Here is a 22,200-nt window from a genome sequence, read left to right on the forward strand (position 1 = left end):
CCCAGGGGGATAGCTTGAGGCTCCGTCTCAAAAAAAAAAAAAAAACAGACACAGGATGTCCAGAGCAAAGGCAGCCTGGGCCAGCTTCATAGGTGTGCCACCTCGTGGCCCCTGTGCTTGGTTAACTGTTGTCATGTTGCAATTCCTAGAAATTTTGAACAAAGGGCTCTACATTTTCATTTTGCACCCAATCCTGCATATTACATGGGCCATTATGAAAGTCTTAAGATACACAAAAATCAAGAAACATAAAATCTGTTCTGACAGAAACAAATGAAGGCCTCCTAACAACACCAACAAGCCAAGTAAGTTGAAACTTGCACAGGTAAATCAGAAAGGACACTGTCCAATATGTTTCTTGGTAGTGAAATAATGGACCATACCACAGTCTGTCTCAAAACTTTCGTAGTAACCCAAGTATGTAACTGGATGACAATGAAAAATATGTAGCCACCATGGTTGGCTGGGATCTGATCGTGCTTAGAGCTTCTGTGTTCAATTCTGAATATTCCAGTTTGAAGACCAGGAAAAAATAGAGGGCCCCCAGAAGTGGCCGTGACCAAAATGTCAAGTACATTAGGAGCCACATCAGATGAAGGAGATTTGAGAGACTGGCAACACTGGGCATTTGCACTGGAGAGGAGACAGCTTCTTGGGGAGAGGGATGGAAGGGAGACATAAGAGCTGCCTTTGGTATGTGAAAGGCTGCCGTGTTACAGAAAACCCAGCTTTCGCCTGGGTTGTCCCTTAAGACAGAAATAAAACCAACAGGTAAAGATGATAAGGAAATGAAGTTGGGGTCACTAAATCACCGTAGCTGCCCTCCACTGCTTGCCTGCTATAAACCAATATTTTTACATATTAGATGGTTTAATCCCTTGAATCATCCTCTGAGCTAGACAAATGAAAAAAAATTTACAACCACCAAAGCTGACCTTTGAATAACATAGAACTCCCAGAAGAGTTCTATGTTCTAAAGGGTTAAAAAATAATCTGTAGGCTCGGCGCCTATAGCTCAACTGGCTAAGACGCCAGCCACGTACACCTAAGGTGGCGGGTTCGAATCCCCAGCCCGGACCCGCCAAACAACAATGACGGCTGCAACCAAAAAATAGCCGGGCGTTGTGGCAGGCGCCTGTGGTCCCAGCTACTTGGGAGGCGGAGGCAGGAGACTCGCTGGAGCCCAGGAGTTGGAGGTTGCTGTGAGCTGTAATGCCACGGCACTCTGCCCAGGGGGACAGCTTGAGGCTCTGTCTCAAAAAAAAAAAAAATAATAATCTGTAGATTTTGTTAATTTTACCAATCTGGCTCCTGGGTCCTACAATCTTTGTCAGCCCTGGCACCAGATGGCGCTGCCTCAAAGACACAGAGTGGTGGCATTTCTGGGCCTTGAAAAAGGTGCTGATGGTACCATGGCTCGTGCCTGTGATCCTAGCACTTGGGAAGCCAAGGCCGGTGGATGGCCCTAGCTAGCTCAGGAGTTTGAGACCAGCCTGAGCAAAAGTGAAATCCCGTCTCTAAAAAATTGGGTGTTGTGGCCAGTGCCTGTAGTCCCAGCTACCTGGGAGACTGAGGCAAGAGAATCCTAAGAGTTTGAGGTTGCTGTGAGCTAAGACGCCACTATCCTCCACCAAGGGTGACCAAGTGAGACTCTGTCTCAAAAAAAAAAAGAAAGAAAGAAAAATGAGCTGATGGGTGAGGTTGCCCACAGTCCATGGTAGGGGTAGACCTTGAGAGGGCTGCTGGCATTCTTGCGGTCCCTCCAACACCCTTGCACCAGAGAAACTGGAGAGGGCAGAGGTCTGCATCCAGCAAAGGCTGGGGGGACACAGCTGGCACCAGCTGCATCTTGGCAGGGTCAACATGGCTAAGCAATGCCCTCCACCACCAAGTAAGGACATGGATGAGGAGTCCTCCCTCAGACCCAAAAACCAGTGCTCACTGCAAAGCTCCAAGCCCTGAAATACAGTGCTAAGACCAGGAAGCTCTTCTACCTGAGAAAGATGACCTCACACTTGAAGAAGTTCACTTAGACAAATCCTCAGGTGCTAACCTACTTTCTGCAAGTACAGCTGAGCTCAGCTGTCCCGAGACCTGAAGGCAGAGGAGACAGAATCTGCTTTCAGAGCAGCTGAACCACCCAGGGCACAGCCTGCAAAGTCCAAACAGGGAAACCCTACAGGACAAATGGCCTGGTTCCTTCAGCAAAAATAACAATAAAAATTGCCAGAAAAAAAAAAAAACCAAGACCAAGGAAGAAGAAGAGGAGGACCACCTAAAGAGTATGAGTCTTAAAAGACTGACCGACCAATCCATTGCACTGCACAGACAACCTTATACGGATCCTGATTCAGACAAACTATTAAAATAATTAGGCAATAATTAGAGAATTGTGAACACTAACCAGGTATCTGATGACACTTTAAAAAGTGTTGTTTTTAATCAGTGTGACAGTGGTTTTGTGGTTTGGTTTTTCAAGAATCCTTATCTTTAGAGATGTACACAGAAATGTCTACAGATAAAAATCATTGACACCTAAATTTTCTTCTAAATAACTCAGGGTGGGTAGGCAGTGGTGGGGTATGGATGAATTGCTCTATGAGTGAAACACTCCATTATGAAGCTTGTATAAAGGAAAGAGCTACCATACCTAGAGTTCATGGGCTTCCACTCCGGGCCCACTAAAGGCATCTGACAGTTCCATTCAGTCAAGCATTTAGTTTCAGATTTGTTTATCTTTCCTAGGACCAAGGCCCTAGGTGTCAGGGGAACTCTAAAGACACAGGTTTACCTTCAAGGTACCGCAGAAGCTTTGGCGAGAGTCTAGCAGCACTTCTAGGCCCTGTTCAGCAGTCCTTCCTCATACAGAGGTTTCCTCGCTCTCCCCTACTCCCTCTGTGCCCCATCACCTGCTCTGGGATACCCGCTTCGGATGGAAGGACATCACCAGGAAATAGACCTCCTCTTCCTCATGCAAATGCTCTCTGACCCTGACTTGCCTCAACCTCTCCTGAACACACACAGACACACAGTGACACTCCTTGACAGCAGCCTGACCAGCCTTATGATAGCCTTTTGAATCCCATATTCAAAGCACCATTCTGGGAGTGGTGCTATCAATGCCATATACATGTCCTCTATTCTCTCTCAAATATGTCATCTTTTGCAGCTTCATCCGAGGTGTAACAAAGGCCCACGAGGACCTTAGGTGACAATGGCACCAGGGAACAAAGCCACACCCTCATCACGCTTAACTTCACGTCAATTTTACTGCCATCAAACTTGGCACCATTGGCTCAGCCCAGATCTGACTCTTCAGCCCAGTTTTAAAAGAAGGAAAACCACATCTTTTAGAGTCCAAAGCAACTCTTGTCTGGACCAGCCACCCCAGCAACTACCCCCAGCTTATTATCCTGGGAGCAAGAAATATGTGGCAGCTCTGCTGAATGTTACATGGCAGGCATGGGGAAAGTCCCACCCATGGATCACTACTGTTTGGTAGCTCAGCCACTGAAGACATTTTCTAGCAAACTAGGAAAGCTCAAAGAGGAAGCTGTGCCCACTCTGTACCATCTCAAGACCACTGACCCAAAAAGGAACAAGCAATAAGGACCCCTGGGAGTCTAGGCTACACAGACTCACTTCAGGAAGGCATGCTTAAAATAAAGGAATTCGAGCAAGAAAAATCCTACCTTCATTGAAACTATCTGGAGTCTAAGGCCTAACTGATAGAAAATACACCTTTAGTTCTCTACTCGGCTTTTGTAGAGATTCGGCCTCAGCCCAGACAGAGGTGGCCTGAGCTACATGCAAGGTGCTATGAATTCACTCATATTCCTGGGCAAATGATTTCAAGAGCTTAAAGGGAAAACAGGGGGGAGAGGGCGGAGGGTGCTTCTAGGCAGAAAACCCTCTCCTTCCTCACACACCTTATATCCTATCTTAGTCCACACTGGCAGCAGTCAAGAATTTGGCCTAAAATAAAAGAGACCAGGGAAACAACTTAGCTACAAAGGTCCAGCCAGAGAGCAAGGTAGAAGGAAGCTGGCTCAGAAGGAAGACTGAGTGTTGATTTTCATCATAAATGCTCTTGGGACCCTAGCTTTAAAATCAGAAAAGTGCGGAATCCTTTTGTGGAGGAGCTATCTGACGGTCAAGCCATGCCACACTAGTGTGCTACTCAGATGGAGAATGAGGAGATAAATTTTCCCCCTCCTAGTCTCTTTTCCAAAAAGAAAAAAGGAGGAAAAAAAAAAAGTCAAGCTGAAAGGAAAGGGAAGGACTGGTTATTGGCCTTTCTTCATGAGGGGTCATGATGGTCACATAGTGTTGGGTGCAGGCCTAGAAAGATCCATAGAGGTAGTAGGGTGTGGTGGGGGTGGCCAAAGCCACCTCTCAGGAAGAGAGAATGAGCAAGCAGAGAGACCCCAAATATCACCTTCTCCTCCCCATGGTTCTCCAACATACAAACTCTCAATGCTCCCTGAGATTATGTTCCTGACGCAGTGCTGAAAGCACCCCCAACCCTGAATTTTATTTCTGGATCCAGTGATATCATTCTTCCCAACTTCCCAAACAGGCAAAGTGGTGACCACAGCAGTTGTGAGTGGCTCTTCTCCTTTGTGCGTGAACAGGAAGGAAGATGCGAAGACACACGTTCACGGGAAAGAACCTCTCTGAGAGTTGAAGTTAAGCCACATTCTCTCACATTCACATAAAGAGAGGAAGAAGGGAAATGAAGGGGGAAAAAAATACTGGAATGGTGGAAAGGAAAACACACACGCACACACATAGAGAGAAAGGTTTGGTAGCCCTCTCATTACAAGTTGGTTGGGTATAATGTAAACACACTTCTGCCTTGCTTAATCACAGAGTGCCGCCCGTTTAGGTTTCAAAGGCAGCAGTAAATTGGGCGTAGCTGAGTGGAGGCTAAAAATTAACCAGCCATCTCTGTTTCAATTTGTAAGAAAACAAAAGCGGAAAGAAATTATAAAAAGGGACACGGTAAGAGAAAAAAAAGAAAAAAAGAACCAGAGGAGGAGAACTAAACCACTCTAACTCAAAATGCAGAGTAAAAGTGGAAAAGTGAAGAAGGGAACCAGAATTACTTGGCACACAAAAGGAAAAGGAGATTTGACAGTGTTGTTGTTGCTGTTGTGTGTTTGTTTAAGACCTCTTCCACAGCAACGCTGCTCCCCGCATGCCTGAGCCCTGGGAAAGCTTCTCTGCCCACCCTCCAGCTGAGGAAGGTGCCAGGACTGTGGGCATCCAGCCTATGGTCTTGCCGCTTCAGCCGAAACAAGGAAGAGCTCAAGGAATTGCCTGCTTGTTTTCACTCTCTATGAAATCAAATTACTTTCATATCTTCTGACAGCCCAAACTCCAAAACAGCCCCAATAGCTCCCACCTGGGCATCTAGGCCCCAGGATCTGCCCACAGTATGTTCTTTCCTCTTTTCTATTCATTCCATCTCATATCCACGGTTTTCACACGCCCCTTCTCTCCATCGAACTGCTGCCCACCCCGTTTGAACCAAATCTGGCTTTTCCTGGGACTTGAGGTGAAGCCTCAAGAAAGCTAGCAACTACCCTCCAATACTTCTCCTGACGTATTTTAATAAGCATGATGATTGATTTTGGTTATTCATCTCAAACTCTCACCATCGTAGAAAATTCCCGGGGCATCCTGGTCCCCGGTAGTAGGATCTTTCTGATCAGATGAGTCCTCAAAAGGTGGAGAGGCACAAAGTCTGTAACCCCACCAGGAAGCAGAGGAGGAAGAATGGAGCAGGGAGGGGGAAGACAGAAGAAGGGGAAAGGAAAAGGGCAACATGGAATGTGATGCAGGCCCTGGCGGGACACGCGTCCCAGTTAGGCCCATAGTGTGTTATCATTTGGAAATAAGAGGAACAATAAACAGAACAAATTCCATCAAGTAAAATAAAATAGGGGAAAAGAAGGTTGATAGCAACCTACCGGGAGTGTGGACAAAGTAAGCCAGATAAAGATCCAGTTCTTTGATTGTGACTCCAATGTGATGTGGCTGGACGCACAGGCCGGGGTTGGAGCACTGAGGCGACTTGTACAGTCGCTCCCCATCAGTACTTTCCAGGGGGATCCCCTTAAACAAAATCACCATCACCAGGTCCAGCCGCCACACCTTGTCAGCCTGTCGCAGGCAGTCAATCCGCCGGATCTTGCCCTTCTGGTCGGGGTTCGAGAGCACGCAGCAGGGGGGCTTCTTGCCCGTGATGGTCAGCACAAAGTCCTCGCGGAACTCGGGCCGGATGTCTTTGCGCAGCTTGGCCAGCAGCCGTGATGCCCACTTCTGCTTTATCTCGGGCTTCTCGCCGAGCAGCTCGTCCTTCACCGCACGCTCTTCGTCCTTCGACATCCGCTTCTCGTGCTTCTTGAAGTACTTGCGCTTCCGCGCCTGCAGGTTGAACCAGGTGTAGGAGAAGGCGCGGACGTGAGGCAGCAGTGCCTCGATGAACGGGTGGAACTCATCCTGCAGGCGGCAAGCCGGGAGCATGCGGGGCGAGGGAGGACGGGAGGAGGGGAAGACGGGATGAGGGGGAAAGAGAAAAGGAGAGAAACAGCGTTAGAAGGGGGGGCACAAGGAAAACTACCTTCTCCTCCTCCCTCTCCCCCAACAATTTTCTCTTGCGATTGTTCTACAAAAGTGTGGTTTGAAGCCACCACCAGCTTCGCCAGCCACTTGCTCCCATCTCAGCCTCAGCAGCCAGACAGAGGCACCGGGAGCCTGTACACACACCTATTCTCTCTCTCTCTCTCTCTCTCTCTCCCTCACTCACTCATACACACGCGCGCACAGACAACGTTGCCGTCCACACACACACGCTGCTGGTATCCCCGCCAGGCTCTGTCGCGCCCATGACATCTCCATGTTCTATCGCAGCCGTGAACTCCTGTCAGCTCGCCCCGGCGCGGTGTCCGTCTGCACAGACTCCCATAGACGCGCACGCGGGGGCGTGCGGGGCTGCCTCTCATCCCTGACACCGGCCGATTTTTGGCCGCCCCCAAGAAAAGAGAAAATGACATCCACAAGCGAGCGAGTGAAGAAATGGATCTGGCGTCCCTCTCCACAAGCTGTTTTCATTTTCTTTTCTCCTGATCCAGTTGGAACATTCACCCCAGCATTTTTTAATCAGATCTAAATCTCAAATATGTGATTTCAGCTTTGTTATCAACACCGATACTAATGTTAATCACAGTAATAATGAACAAAACACTTCTTGTTAGCACAAATAAGGTGGTTGTCTCGGCCACATTAGGGTTAAAAGCTACATGGGTCTTCTTGAGACCCCTTCCCCAGCCTCCCACTACCCCTTCACCCTCTTTCCCACTCAGTCAGGTGACAGAGGGCTGGGCTCTCTCGGTTTTGTTTGTTTTTTTTCTTTTCTTTTCTTTTTTTTGCTTGTTTGGTTGTTTGAAGTTTAAATAATAATTGATTTCTGTTTACAAAAATAAAACTGGAAAAAATTAAATAATTACCATTGATCTGAAGCACCCGGCAAAGCCCAACGCCCGATTCTGAGATTCTGGACTCAACAGAGTTGTGAGTTGGGGGCGGGTGGGGGGAGGGGGGAGGAGGAGCAGGGGAGGAAGGTAAATGTTTTAAAGGGGGTTATTATTGGTGTTCTGGGGAATAGGGGCCGGGCTTGGGTGGATTCTCAAATCCTTCCCCCTCCTCCCCCCCCATGCTCCATTGCACAGAAGGGGGAAATTAATATTTTTTTTGAAAAGGAGCAAAAAGAAAGAAAGGTCAGGGATAGCAAGCAGAGAGAAGGAGAGAGCTGGTTGCAACACACACCAGGTAAACAAAAGCCAACCAAAAAAATGTTTTTTTCCAATTTCTCCCCCTGTACATCCTCTCCTAGTTAAAAAAAAGAAGAAGAAAAATATGCAAAATTTAAAAATTAAAACCAACCTTCCAACCCCCCACAACAACAAACCCCACTCTACCACCACCACCACCACCACCACCCCGTGCAAAACAAAAACAAAAACAAAAACCAGGAGGGAAAAAGCGGCAGTTGAAGAAAAAGGCTTTCGGCTTTGGCAGCGGCACAGGGGTGTAAACTTCAAGCTGCCTTCCTCCGCCTGATCGGAGGGAAAGGGGGAGCTCGCAGATTCCCGGGGAAGAGGACGAGTTCTGACCGGCTGCAGACCGTTGCTGGCAGACGCGTGCAAAAGAGAGAGAGGGAGCAAGGGAGGGAGGGAAGGAAGAAGGGGGGAGGGAGAGATCGAGGATCGAGGGAAGACGTGGACGGGATGGGGCCGTGTGTGTGCGTGCATATGTGTGTGTGTGTTCGCGGGCGCGCACACGCGCGCGCCCGCGCACACACACACACATGCTGGTTGGGTTTGGGGTTTTTTTTCCTCCTTTTCTCCTCTCAACTACCTCGTTCTCTCTCCTTTCATGCTCAATCCCCATCCATTTGCTTGTGCCAAGCCAGTAAAAGGAGGGGGAGAAGAGGGAGGGAGGGAGGGAGGGAGAGAGAGAGAGAGAAGAGAAGAGAGAGGGAGGCAGAAAGAGAGAGAGAAGGATCCACCTATTTGGCAAAGAGACATCCCGGAGCAGCCAATGACTGCATCCAAGGGGAGGAGGGAACTGGGTGAGCAGGGAGGGTGGGGAGAGCCCCCGGCAGTTGGAGACCAAAAACAATTTGCCCAATCGACAAGTTCATGTCTAATGAACAAGCAAAGTCCAGCAGTTATGAATTTTTCATTCCAGGCTCCCACTCGGGTCCATTTGGCAGCAGCCACCCAGCAAATTTGGGGGTGGAATTGGGGGCTGGGATTGAGGAAGACTTGGATTTTTTTTTTTTTAGCCAGAAAAATAAATAAATAAAGGCCAGACTCTGGCGGGCTGGCAGGCGGGTGGGAACCCCAGAAGGCTTTGGGGAAGCAGCTGCGCCTTCTCTCTCTGTTTTGGTTTCAGTCTTTCTCTGGGGCCCTCACACTCTCTCTTTTTCTGGTTCTATTTTTTTTAATTATTATTATTTATGGAGCTCAGGGGCAAGTGGAAGTTTTCTTCCCCACCATATACAGGAGCCTGCAGTGCTATGAATAGAAATAAGAAGAGAGCTTGGAAAGTGTCCATGCCAGCAGCACTTCCAGGGCAGGGACCCATTGCCCAGGGTATAGCCACCCCACAGTCCCCAGGTCTGGCTGGTGCAGGAGCACTCCCAGATAAAGCAAGGCTCTCCAGCATCCCAGACCTCCTCCCCTTCTCCCCCAGCCCCCAGCCCCAGGCAAGCTCAGCCTCCTTTCTCGGCCTACACCCAGCCACGCACACACGCTCCATTAGCAGTGATGAGGGATGCCAATGCAACGCAGCTCGGCTCGAGAGAAACTGCAACAGTTTATTAAAATAGCCTCCTGTCACAGCACTCCACTGACAAGCTCTACACGCAGCCACAAACACAACAGCCAGCCTCAGGGAGAAGTGACAAAGGTGGAAAGGCGGACACTACCTCTAAACAGAAGCCCTGAGTCTGATCAATGACCACCAACACAACCCAGATGTTTTAATTCTTTGCTTTCTCCAGATCTGCCCTCTTCAATTAATCCAAGATTACTTTTCTTACTTGTTCCCCAGATCAATTCAGACTAAAGGGCCCAGACCCTACAAGTACAAGATACAAAAGAATAAAATGAGAAACCCAAATGAAAGGGAGAAAGCTAAGAAAACACACAATAGAACACAAAGCAAAGGGCTCTCTAAGGAAGAACCGAAAGAGCAGGCACCTCAGGGAAATCAAGTCACAGAGAAGAGACCGACCTGAGAAGCCCTGCTCCTGGTCCACAGCAGAAGGGGAGGCTGAGCACTGGGGAGAGGGAGCCCCACATCTGGGAGGCTTTCCAGTTAGTCCTATGGAATAGCCATGCTTTAGGCCTTCCAAAAGCACTAAGGACACATAAGAAATGAAAGGAAAAGCAGAGGAGGAAGGATGAGAACACAGACAGGGAGACAGTAATGTGATTCTGCTAGGAGCCCCATCCCTATAGCTACCCTCTCCCAAGGCAGGGCTCAGACCTCAGCTTGGGAGGAGGAGTGAATGGGAGGTCACTGCTCACTGGAGTTCCTTTCTTCCCCATCTGAAACCCTGTGCTCCATGCCTTTATGTTCAGCAGAAAGGTTCCTGGAAGATCGCCTGGGGTGTGCCAAAACAAAATATCCAGCCCTGGGCTGGCACTAAACCCTGACAATGGGAGAGAGGCCGCCTAACACCTGGGACCCCAGTCTGTGTCCTAAATAGTCTATCTCCAGTGAAGTGAGCTCAAGGCTAATGTCCCTGCCCTACTCCAAGAGAAACAGTTATAGGTGGGAATGAAGGAGTCAGGTGCCTCTTAGGACAGGCCTCTTAGGGTGGTGTTCAATAATTTACATCATGTTAATAACCATCTTCAGTCCAATCAACCAAAGATGTTAGCTTAGTGACACATACCAAAAACCAGCCTCTCCACCCTGAGGAAACAATTTTACTTCTAAAGTCAAGGTGAGGCTATAATATAAAAACTACAAGTGAGTTTATATTTGGCATGAGGATGTCTTTCTGGTATTCTAATTTATACTAAATATTAGACACTGAATTAAAAATGGCCAACACGAGCCTCCTGGAGAGTCCAGGCATGTTCCGTTTCACAGACCACAATGCCAGGTGAAGAAAGCGCACGGGCTGAATCCGAATCTGGTGGTACAACTGGGTCAGGGATGGAGGGGTGGAGGAGCAGCAGTCCCACGGCTGGGAGGTGACAGATGGAAGGATCCACAATAGAAGTTAAGGAAATAGGCCAAGATGCTTGATTCAGTCCTGGAGGGAGGGCGGTCAAAGGTTGACTGAGTGGCAGAGAGATCTGACAAAGAAGGCAATGGAGAACTGAGGAGTGAAGCCTCAGGGACCCAAGTGCTTCCTCAAGGCTCTCTTAACAAAAGTAGCAACAGGCCCTTCCCAGGGGAGAAACTGGAAGGGAGAACAATCGTCAATTGTCCTTCTCCTGCCTGTGGACATAACCTTGAAGGTGGGCAGAGGATTCTCAGGCAATACTTTACTTTCTCTTTACCCTGTTCCCAGCAAGGGCTGCCGGCTCCCAGCAGGGAGGCTGTGGTGGTAACCCGTGGCCTGGGTATTCTGAATACTTGATAAGGGGAAGGAGAAAGTCTCAGCTCCATCTCTCTCTTCCCCCATAGGCAGCACACTGAGAACTGCTTGGGTTCCATTAGAAACATTTCAGCATACCCTCCTCTATCCCGACTCCTGCAGCCACTGGTAGTGGCCCAGACGCCCCCTCAAGAGTCCTAGACAAAAGGAGACTGTCCCCCTTTTGTTACTAGAGTGTCCCCCTTACTACTAGATTAGTAAGATTACCTGTCCCCAATCCAACCTCCTTCCCTTCTCCCCTCCAGCCCCTTGGGCGGGTGGGAGATCAGACTGCTCTTCACTGTGCACTGAGTACCAGAGCCAAGACCAAAAAACCCCACCTCAGATGATTCAAGGCTTCTCCAGGTCTGAGTCACTGGCAAGTTCAAGGGTTTAGGCAATGCAGTGACCAAGGGGACATAAAAAAAAGAGGGAAGGTGGAAGAGGGAAAAGAAAGGAGGAAAGAGAATGAGAGAAAAAACAACCAAGGAAAAAGGAAGCCATCGATCCTGGTAAGAGTGAGTAAAAATATAAGACAAGGGGAAAAATAGAGGGGAAGCAGGAAAAATTGGGGGAAAAGTCATTTTCCCCATTTGAGAATAAAATTGAGAAGCCAGAAATAAGTCTTTTAAAATTCACATAGGTTTTGGTTGCTGGAAAGGAACTTATTGCCTTTGTGGAAGAAAGACCTTTCTCTTTCATTGCTGAATATATGGAATTTGGAAAAAACAGCAACAGTTTTCACTGAAACATTTCTAAAATAAATACCCATACTAGTTTCAGCCATCACTCGGAGAAATGTGCCCCCAGGGAAAAAAAGACTGAGGAGGCCACAGAGAATGAGAAATAGAAAGAAGGTGAAAGGAAAAGAGAAAACAGCCAAACCTAGAGACGGAGTGCCAAGCTGGGCCTAAACCTGCAAAGACAGAGAAGGACAACAAGAGAGGGGACAAGGAGGATAGAGCAGAGAAGGAAAACTAACCAAGGATAAAAGAGAAAAAGGCCCTAAGAGAAGACTGAGAAACAGAAAGAGAAAAACTTGCTAAGGAAAATTACCACTTCCACACGAGACGGTAAAATGTGTGCTTTTCAAAAACTCTACACAACACAGTCCAGTCCACTGAGGCTCCAATCCACTGGGGCCTTGTGGATTAATTGAGAGAAAATAAGAAAACATGTATAGCACCTCATCACATATACAATATTAAAAATTCTTCAAGGAAATAAAATAATCTTCCCAATCTGACATAGGTTTTGCAACCAGTCCACACTTACCAGTAGTAAAACATCTAGAAGCAAAAGAAGTTATCTTTTAATACAAGGCCACTGTTACGAAGTATATTTATCTTTTAAAAAAAAATCCTGTTTGTCCATATCCTGCTGCATTTAAGGTTCAAATTTATTCTTTCAGATCCTGGACACAGAGGCCCAGGCTGATTTGGGTAACTATACATGGTCAGCGCAAATAACTGAAAAAACTTCATAGAAATTACCAGATATTCCAGTATCCACTACTGCTTATCTACAGCCTGGGTGAGAAAGGACGCAGGAAATAAAAAAGGCCACAAAGACAGCCCCAATTAATTTGCCCAGTTGCTGGCATTTTATAATTCACCCTTGGTCTGAACCGTAAGAACTGACTTCATGTCCCCAAGATCTCTCATCGTGTCCCACAGATCGCTGCTTCACGGAAGGCCACACAGAAGAAGCCAGTGGCCAGACTTATGGGCAGAGATGGGAAGGGACTACAGACAGGATAGTGGCAGCAAGGGAAGGGGTCCTGCTGCTTATCCTGGAGGAGCATAGGGCCTCACCTCTCTGTGGGGCCAGCGGGAAGGGGCTCTGCTGCCAGAGCAAAATCATCCAAGAGTCTGGAAACGCCAGGAATGGAAACCGGAAAATGCACTTTGCGAGGAAGCTCAGATAATTTGGACAAAGCGGGTTTTTGGCTGACTTCGGCCTGTTTTCCTCGGCTCAGGAAAGGTGGCCTATGATTCCTAGCATTGTCTTCCCAGGGTCCTCACACTGGCTGAATGGATTCACCCCACACCCTGGTGCTGGATCTAGGACAGGGTATTCCTCAAAGCCAGGCCCAGGCCACACACTTCTCTCCTGTATCCTCCTTCCCTTCCTTTTCTCCTGACTATAAACCGGAGCGGGATCTGTGGCCTGGGATCTGGCCAACAGGCAGCCTCATTCTGGTTCCAAATACTCCCCTGCTCCAGGCACATCTCCCTCATCCTCTTGGCACTGAATAAAATAGGGTAGGGATGGAGATATTGGGGGAGACAGTCTATTCTCTCTAGGGTGACTGGAAATTATTTACTTTCCGCTCATCCTCTACGGGAAATGGGAAACAAAACCCCTAGTCTTTAATTCATTATTTAGTTTGAAACTTCCTTGTGTCACTAAATAGAAGTAAAAAAAAAAAAAATCCAAGAGGGCCAAAGCCCTTTCCTCCAGTTTGCAGGTTTCATGGATAGGACCCTCTAAGGGTGCAGGACAGATGTCCGCTGAGGACTCTGAGGGGCAAAGGCAGAGCCTCACTCACCTAGTTCGCTGGGAAATATCATTTCTCAGTGGCTAACAAGCCCAGGAAGAGGGAAGAATCACTCCCACAGGCCAGCTTCACAACTTTCTCTGAAGAAGCAAAAAAACTGACAAAAGGCAAGGGAAAGAGAGACCAGTGAAGATGAGGTCTATGCCCAGCACAAAGCAAGAATATTTGGAGGGCAAGAGAGAGGGCCAGAGCAAACAGCAAAATGTTGAAAACTCACCCTACACCTCCCCCAAACAAATCCCCTCCTTTTGGGGGCTCAGGGAAACCCAAACACTGTGACCTTTCCAGCCCATCTGCAACAGCTCCTTCAGCATCAGTCCAGACACCCCCTCCTAATTTTTCTGGTTCTGTATCTCCTGAAACTGGAGACAGAGATGGAAACAGCCCAAGGTTTTTCCTAGCCCCCTGCCCAAGCGCCTGGCCTGTCCTCCAGGCACCCTCATCACTGAGGGAACTTCTTTCTTGCAGTTGCTGCAGCAACAGGCACTGCCCAGAGCCCCAAAATGTACAATTTTAGGAGTTGGAAGGTCATTTTTCAATCTCTGAAAATCCTTCACTCCCCCAACTATTTTATTATCAGGATCATTGCCAGGGAAACCCAAGAATCCTCATTTTCCTTGCTGTCTGGCCTCCGCAGAAGCTGGCACAGGGTGCCTGGAGGAGCTCGGACTGTGCCCACCCCTCAGCCAGCCGTGCTCCATCCCTCCCGGCTCCCTTTCTTTCTCACCCTCTCTCCCCCTCTGCGTCCTCCAGCTCCAACACAAACTGTTTGCACGGGAAGTCTCCCTCTATGACCCGATTCAGCACACACAAGAGAAAACTGTGGGCGACAGACCCAACGTCCTAACGAACTTGAGTTAATTAATGCTAAGGAAGAAAAGAGGCGCCCTCGCTCTGTTGAATCACGGTTCACTAGCCCTTTCAGTTTGCTGTGGGTGGAGGAAAAAAAAGAGAGGCTTTTTGGTTCAAATATTTTTGGGGGGCGAAGAGAAAACAAAAACACCGCAGAAGGGCCGTGGAGGGCGAAGCTGTCAGTACCTGCCCAGAGGAGCGGAGGCAAAAGGACTGAGCCGGCAAAGGCAGTAAAAGCGTCCTCCCCTGAGCTTCTGGCCTGAGCTGTTCTGGGAAGACAGAGAGGAAGGAAGAAAAGGCAGGGATTATCAATGGCTCTTGGGCCTGTTAGAATAAATCACTCTAAAAAAACTATACTGTCAGACTGTAAGATACCTTTTTTTAAAAGCCCAAACTCAACAACTGAAATTGAACAGAGCTGTGGAAATGTTTTATCAATGCAAAACACTTAAGTATGGATGGCAGGCATACAAAAAATTTAAGTGTTCAGAAAAAAAATAAGGGGTAGCAATTGGGGGGCAGGGAAAACAGCTGTAATTTTGCTTTCCAGATGTTGACGGCAAAATGTAATTGGCAAGTAACTTACTTCCTACCAAGTATTATCATTTGGTCCCGAGATGGCCAAATCTTAAAATCTTAAAATCCTACTAAGCCTAAGTCGGCAGGTAGTTTCCAGGAGGTTCACACATGTGGACTGGACAGGTCAGGATACCTTATGGACGACCAGTCCATCATCTTTTTTATCAGCCCACTAATTTTTACAAGTTCTCCCACTATTCCTATTGAGGAGGACTGAGCAAAGCAGGCTGGAGGACATTTTTATTTATATTATTATTATTATTATTATTTTGTAAAGCCCAGCCTGGCTTCTTTATCTTTGAAGCTGGAGCTTTCTTTTTTGTAAAAAAAAATAAATGAACTTTTTAACTGCAGCCGGGCATGTATAAAAAGAAGAGTGCACATATTGTAAGTATGCTGCTTGATACATTTTCACAAAGTGAACACACCCATGTAACTCCACCCAGATTAAGAAATAAACATTTTCAGCACCACTGAACAGGCCTTAAAATTTTAAACTATGTATATGGCTTAGACTTGGCTCCTGCTCACATCAGTAGCATCAAATGTGAACACCTATGTGTATATACATGTTGTAGTGTATGCTGTGTTATTCATGTGACCACAAAAAACGTGTGGCAAATAGAAGCCCCACTCATCCTCACTGCTACAGAGGGTTTCTGTGTGTGTGTATGTGTTTCTCTCTTTTCTCTCTTCTTTCTCTCTGTGTCTGCCCAACTCTGATCCCATCAACAGGGCAACCAACTGTGCAGCGGGTTTAGCAGACTATCAGGGCATGTGTGGGGCACAAACAGGACCCACCAAGCTGAAAGTCAAATAGCCTTAGTGACTAAGGGGAGAAGGGGCCCCTCCTCTGGGTCCTGCCTGCACCACTGGCAAGGACTGGGGGTTGAGGGGGACTCAGCATGCAGGTCTTGAGGGAAAGTGACTACAGAGCCAGGAGTTCCTGAAGAGAGATCAGGTACCCATCAGGGCATGCTGCTCTCAACCCTGTCCATAAAAGCCCTTCAGGAAGGTGAGAAGAAAGGGACGGAATGGAGAGAAGGGAGCAGAGCGAGCCATCAGGCAGCAGTAGGCTGAGTCTAGGGTCCTCAAGCAGGGCTGGGGCTGCCTGCCGAGGGAGGGAGAACCCTGCCTCTGTCTACCCCTTCCTTGGCTCTAGCCCCAGCTGGTTCCCCCTTCACTTTCACTAGCACTAAATTTACTTTATAATTTTAAAATTAAATTTTAAAAAAAGCAGGAAAGAGAAAGCACTGAAGGCAAAATACCTCCCACAATATCTCTCCAAGGAGGGGGAAAAAGTTTCTGCTTATGTAAAAAGACGAATGCAAGGGATCACTGAAAAGTCTAAGCACGAATAAGAGGAAAATAAAAGAGAAACACATTTAATTAAAAACACCTGAAGCAAATAACTCCCTTTGCAACTCCAAGGCACTGCACAGCCACAGCCACTGGGCACAAGCCCATACCCTCATTTCTTGCCACCTTTCCTTTTCCTTTCTCATGGGGAGCTGAGTCTTTCCTGCACAGTTCCGTTCACTTTTCCATCCAGGTGGTACACCTACACCTGGGGGAAGGCCTGTAGCAGCCACTTCTACCAACAGCCCAGAGCAAACCTCTGCAGCATGGACAAAGAGCCCCTTCCCCCAATTCCTACCTCTTTCCAGGCCATCCCGGCCACTGAGCCTGGACCCTGCTCTTCTGCCCCAAACCCAGGACCTGTGGGCAGTGGCACAGACACTGCCCTGGAGCTGGATGCCAGGCCCAACCCAAGGGGGCAGCTTCTCCCCTACCAACAGCAAGGGGCTACCAAGGCGGGCTCTCCAGGACCACATTTTCTTTTCCAAGTGCATATGCAGCTAGGAAGAAAGAAATGTTCAGCTAAATTTAAAATATGACAAGGGATCCAAGGGATCTGATCCCTCTGAGCAGGCAATCTTTAGAAATATTTGATCCTTTTTAGGGGGGGAAGCGGGTACCAGAGTAGGAGGTGAGGCTGCTTCCTCACACCCGGGTTCGACTCTCCCACCACCCCGGCGGCCAGAGAAACACGCCCTCGGCTGGCATCGGGGTACCAGAGCCCGGCTTCTTTCTTCCTTTCTTTCTTTTTTAAACAGCTCTAGCGCAAACCAGGCAGTGGGTCAGGGCCCAGAGGCGGGGGAGGAAAGAGGAGCGGGTTGGTTGTCTCCAACTCGGGAAGAGGAACGGCAGCCGCAAGTTTCCCGGCTTGTGCCAGTTAGGGGATTTGCGAATCCGACCGGAGCGGAGGGAGAGGCGGGTGAGAAAAAAAGCTCGCATTAAAACTAACCAGCTCTGCTGAAAAGCGCGCTTTTGCCCTTAAACAAGACAATGAGAGTGGAAAGGAGAGGAGAGAGACAAGTTATTTCTCACTCTTTAATTATTCCAATGCTTAGCATTATTTTTTTTTAACCACACACATTAGCCAATGATATATTCTAACCCTCCACTACGCTGGTATTTTTCTGTGATTACAGACTTTGCTGTGGCAAACCCGGGCTCCGACGACAGAGGCAGCGCAGAAGAGCGCTCCAAACTGAGAAAATTTTATTAAAATCATAATAATTCCTTGCATTTCCATAGCGCCTTTTCTGCAGTGCAGATCCCAGATGCCCCTTGCCGAGGTCTACTAGGGACTATAAGCTTAGGCTCAGAGCAGGAGAAGCTAGCTAGCTCCAGGGAGCGTCACCGGCATTTATTTTTCTTTCCTTTTTTAACAGCCTATTTCTACAGTTCAGCCACTGTCTCATAAGCTTTATTTTTTTAAAGTAATAAAACTCTTCTAAATTAAAAAAATGTTTTTAGAGAAGAAGGAAAAGACCCGAATTGTAAGAAAAAAAAATGGAGCTAAGTGTGGTCTGGGAGCTTGGGAAGGGGAGTGATGCTGGAATGGGCCACGCCTGAGTCCAGGGTGCAAAGCATAGTAGGTCAGCCACCGCCCCAGGTCATCCTCCTCTCCTCCCCTCCCACCCCAGGTGCAGCTGGGGCAGGCTTAGTCGTATGCAAGCGGAAAAGGAAAAGAACCTAACACAATCAGAGCACATTTTAAGTAATTCAAGTGGTGAGAAGTCGGGTTTATGACCGACCTGCTTCCAAAGGGTCTGGAGGCCCCTGGGCGTTTTGTCTGAGTGCAGCGGTGCTGCTCTGGCTCTGGAGATGGCTTGGAGGACTTCAGCCTGACACCAGCTTCCTCCTTCTACAGGTTAAATCAGCCTGCTGGTTTGAGGTACAGGGATTTTTCCCCCATTTTTATCCTCCGTCCCAGGAAGTGCAGGGCAAAAGGGCTGGTAGCAACGGGTGAGGAGGACTTAACGCCCCAAATTAAAAAAGTCAGCCCCAAGAGCAGTGTTGATCATAAAGGACCTGGGGGAAATTTTTTGAAAAGATTTTTAGAGGCTGTGCAACTTCTGCGGCCTGAAGGCAGAAAAGAGGGAAAGGGAAACCCATTTTCTGCCACTTAGTTACATTTCTACCCCTGCTTGATGGAGGCCAAACACCCCCAAACTCTGCCAACCCAGCAACAAACAAAAATCTCCCCTGGTAAATTTCCCTGCTCCCTAGTCCTAAAAAAGAGGCAGCTTGGGGGTAGATGCCCAGCCTCCAACTCGAGACCTGAGGCCTAGAGGTGGCAGCACGGAGAAGTGAAGCGCTGCCCTAAAACTGTATGTGGAGTTGGGGGTGGTAAACCCCAAACTCTCTCAAAAAGCCAAAGAATAACAGCAATCATCAACATCACACTAATATCCAAAGACCTCTCATGCATTATCCTCTGTTGGCTGTTAGGACAGGTGTACCAGGAGGGAAACTGAAGCAAAGGTGGCCCTGAGCCCCGCATCTGGGACCAAACCAACCGTGAGGCAAAAATGCCAACATCTGTGCCCCTTCTGCCAACAGCCTTTGAAGCTGCAAATGGCCAGCTACCTTGAATGAAAACCCCGAATACAGGCATGGGGTCACTTTGGGGGGGCCACTGTGAGGGATCAGGCCTGCCTGTGCAAAGCAGGGCCAGGACACTCTAGAGACCTACACAGAAAAGGCTCTACTGTGGCCAGAAGGGATCATTCTGGGACCTCTGGCAGCACAAAGGGTCCGAGGCTTCACCTAGGCTCCTAGTTTTCTCCTCATCTGTCTATGTATTCACAATTCCCCACTCAACACATAGAGGGGTTCTGGAGCCACCTGGGTGAGCACCACAGGCCCTTCCCACCTCTGTGGCCTTGAAGCACCACTTCCCACCTTTTCATACCAGGAATGTCTCAAGCCCACAAACACCCTCGGGTCTCCTGGCCCCTATTGGTCCAGGGTTTTGGACTTCTGAGCAAGGGACCTTTTGGTAGGTATGCTGTCCTCTCCTCCCACCCCTGGGAGTGCAGTGCAAGTGATGCAGTGCAAGTGATGTTGACTGTTGAGTTTTTCTGCCGTGGAAAGCACACAAGTCTTCCTAGTGCCTGGGACCAAACGAGACCTCTTCACTCACTCACACCCCCACATGCCCCACTCCCACCCCACCCCCACCCCCAGTTTCAGCAGGTCTGAGAAATGTCAGGCTACAGTGAAAGAAGCCCACCCAGGGACTAACGCAAGGGCTTGTCTCTGCTAGAATATCCACCGACTTGGTACACACAGGGACTGGGGGAGGGGGTCAGGTTCAGGCAGATTTAGGAGATAGACTGGCTTCTCCCGTGGGGGACTGGGAGGAGAGACAATGGAGAGTCTTTCTTCTCAAAGCGCTATGGTTGGGTAGTAGGTGTGGGTGGGGGGTCTTGGGACACCCCTCTACTTCCACTCAGCCATGCACTTCTATTTTAAGACTTCTCCCACCCCTCCAAAACCCACCCACACTGGCTACTGTGGTCCATAGCATGCGCAGGGAGGCAGTGAGTTCATCTCCAAGCCAGGGACCCATCTGAAGGGAAGGCCAAGAGGGCTAGTAGCACGTGGCCCCAGCGGCCAAGCTGGATTCAGGACAAGTGGAAGTTTTGCCTGAGGTGTTTGTGTGTGGTGGTGGTGGGGCATTAAATGGCCTCTTTGTGAAGAATTGTGGCCGTCACTCAGGGTTAATTTAAGCAGCAACAGCAAACACACACCAAAAAGCAATGTCTCACCGCCCCGCCACCGGGGCGGCACCCATCCCCACCGTGGTTGTGTTTCTTGTGTTTTGGAGGATGCGGGGGATTCAGCCACTGGCAATGCAGTCCGTCCAGTCCTTTTGGGAAAGGGGTCCCTGGTCTTTAAGAACGTGGGATGTCCACAGGGGAGAGGGGAAGGGCTGCTGCTGCCTCTCCCCACTTCCCTGCCTGTTGAAATGGTTTTTGCAGGTTTGGGACGGAAGCCTAGTGGGGGTGGTGAAACGTACAAACATGGAGCGAGAAGAAAGGGGGGAGCAGTTCTTACATATAAAAAGTATATAAAAGGTACAAATTTCAAATTTAATTATATCACATCCAGGGACACCACTGGACAGCAGCAGTTCCAAGGATCTCACCTGTGCCCCCAGGGACATTTGGGGAGGCAGGTGTTCCCAGAAATGGGAGAGATGGGAATTAGGCCTCCTTTCCCAACCCCCTCCCCCAACAATCTGAATATGGTTTTGGAGCCAGGTGCCCTGGGCCGCCTGGCAGGTGTGTGGCTCACGTGAAACTCTCATGCCCAGGCTGGGGAGGTGTGTGTCCGCGTGGGCCTAGAGGCACGTGCATGGGCACCAGATGCTCCAGCAGGCTCAGGGACCTGCTGGAGCCTGGGACAGCCCCCTCCCCACTGCTGTGCTGGGCAGAAGGTGTGTTGAGAATCCCCATTAAGCAGAGCAGAGGAATAGATGCACGTGTTGGAGACTCCCATCTTGTCCCGAATGGGAGCCTGTTTATGTGCTAGGCAGTCTTGTTGGGGTATCAGGCCTGGGAGTGCATATAAGCTTCTGGTGTTTGGGATCCCTGGTTCAGGGACACCACTGGACAACAGTGTGCTCAGGACCTGGAGCTGGTTCAGAGCGACAGTGCAGGAGTATGAGTGTCCTTCTGGGGTGTCAGAGATGAGCATGGCATGTGCTTGCCAGGGTCCCCATCAGAGCTGCAGGGCATGAGTGTGTTCTTGTACTTGTAAGCACCTTAGGAGTGCTTACACTGCCCGGACCTGGGCCCTGTGTGGACCATAGGGCAGGGCTCACAGCACTGCAGGGGGTCCAAAGGGGATTGTTGTTGGAGACCTGTTGGTTTTGGCCCAGGCAACTAAGGGGAAAGCCCCAGGGAGCAGGTGGGGGTGGGGAGCAAAGAAGGAGAAAGCAAGAGGAGGCCAGCTGTAGAGGAGGAAGCTCCCTGGAACACAAAGGGCCCTGAGGGGATAAGGTTGCCTCCCTCCCCACCACACTGGGGCCTGGCCTGGGTCTGGAAGCCCCAGAGCCCATAGCAACCATTCTACCCATGTAGACAGGACAGGGACAGTAGCACAAGTCCTAAGTCTTCTCTTCTCTGCCTCCCAGGACCCCTGGCCTTATCCTACCACATCAAATCACTTGTAGGACCATAGGCTGCTGCCACCATTAGCCATCCCCAGCCTTCACCACCATCACCACTCACGCAGCAGACACTCAAACCTGGTGCCCACTACACATGTAGTCACCCCTCAGATGGTGGGTTTTTAGTGGCAAGTAGCATTTGAAGTGGAGGGCATGGCTTGATTTTCCCCACCCAAGGGCAAATGATTTGAGCACCCATAATCAGCAGGCTGGCAGGCCCCTTCCTGTTTCTTGGCCTGGGCTGCTTCAAACTTCAATTTTGCCCACCTAGGGAATGGGAAGGGCATTCCCAGGGAAAGGACTAGAAGGAGGAGCCTCAGGTGGACTGGAGAAGGTTGAAAAGGTGGAGTGACCTGTTAAAGCCTTGCTCGCCCCTGAGGATCTGGCTGAGTAATTCCTACCACTCTGCTTCCAGCCCCACAACCTTGGGACTTGACCTTATGGCCTTTGTTTCCTCATCTGTAAAACAGGTTACTCATACCCACCTCTCATTGGGAAGGTCACAGGAGGTCA

At 49.1% G+C, this 22,200-nt stretch overlaps 1 protein-coding gene across 2 annotated transcripts in view; it reads right to left on the reverse strand.

Moving 5' to 3' along the window:
* NFIX (nuclear factor I X) overlaps positions 1-22,200 on the reverse strand; it is a 100,850-nt gene that overhangs the window by 65,903 nt on the left and 12,747 nt on the right. The window contains exons 1-2 of one of the 2 annotated variants that reach the window (XM_023518051.1): positions 7,515-7,572; positions 5,976-6,507 (exon numbers count right to left, since the gene is read on the reverse strand). In XM_023518051.1, the coding sequence (XP_023373819.1) occupies positions 5,976-6,507; positions 7,515-7,517 (535 nt within the window). In that variant the 5' untranslated portion in view covers positions 7,518-7,572. Of the gene's footprint in view, positions 1-5,975; positions 6,508-7,514; positions 7,573-22,200 lie in introns of those variants that run through there. The other variant, XM_023518050.1, reaches the window with a different exon arrangement.

Source organism: Otolemur garnettii, unplaced genomic scaffold (assembly GCF_000181295.1).
Source record: "Otolemur garnettii isolate 467f Iridium unplaced genomic scaffold, OtoGar3 scaffold00127, whole genome shotgun sequence".
NCBI lineage: Eukaryota > Metazoa > Chordata > Mammalia > Primates > Galagidae > Otolemur > Otolemur garnettii.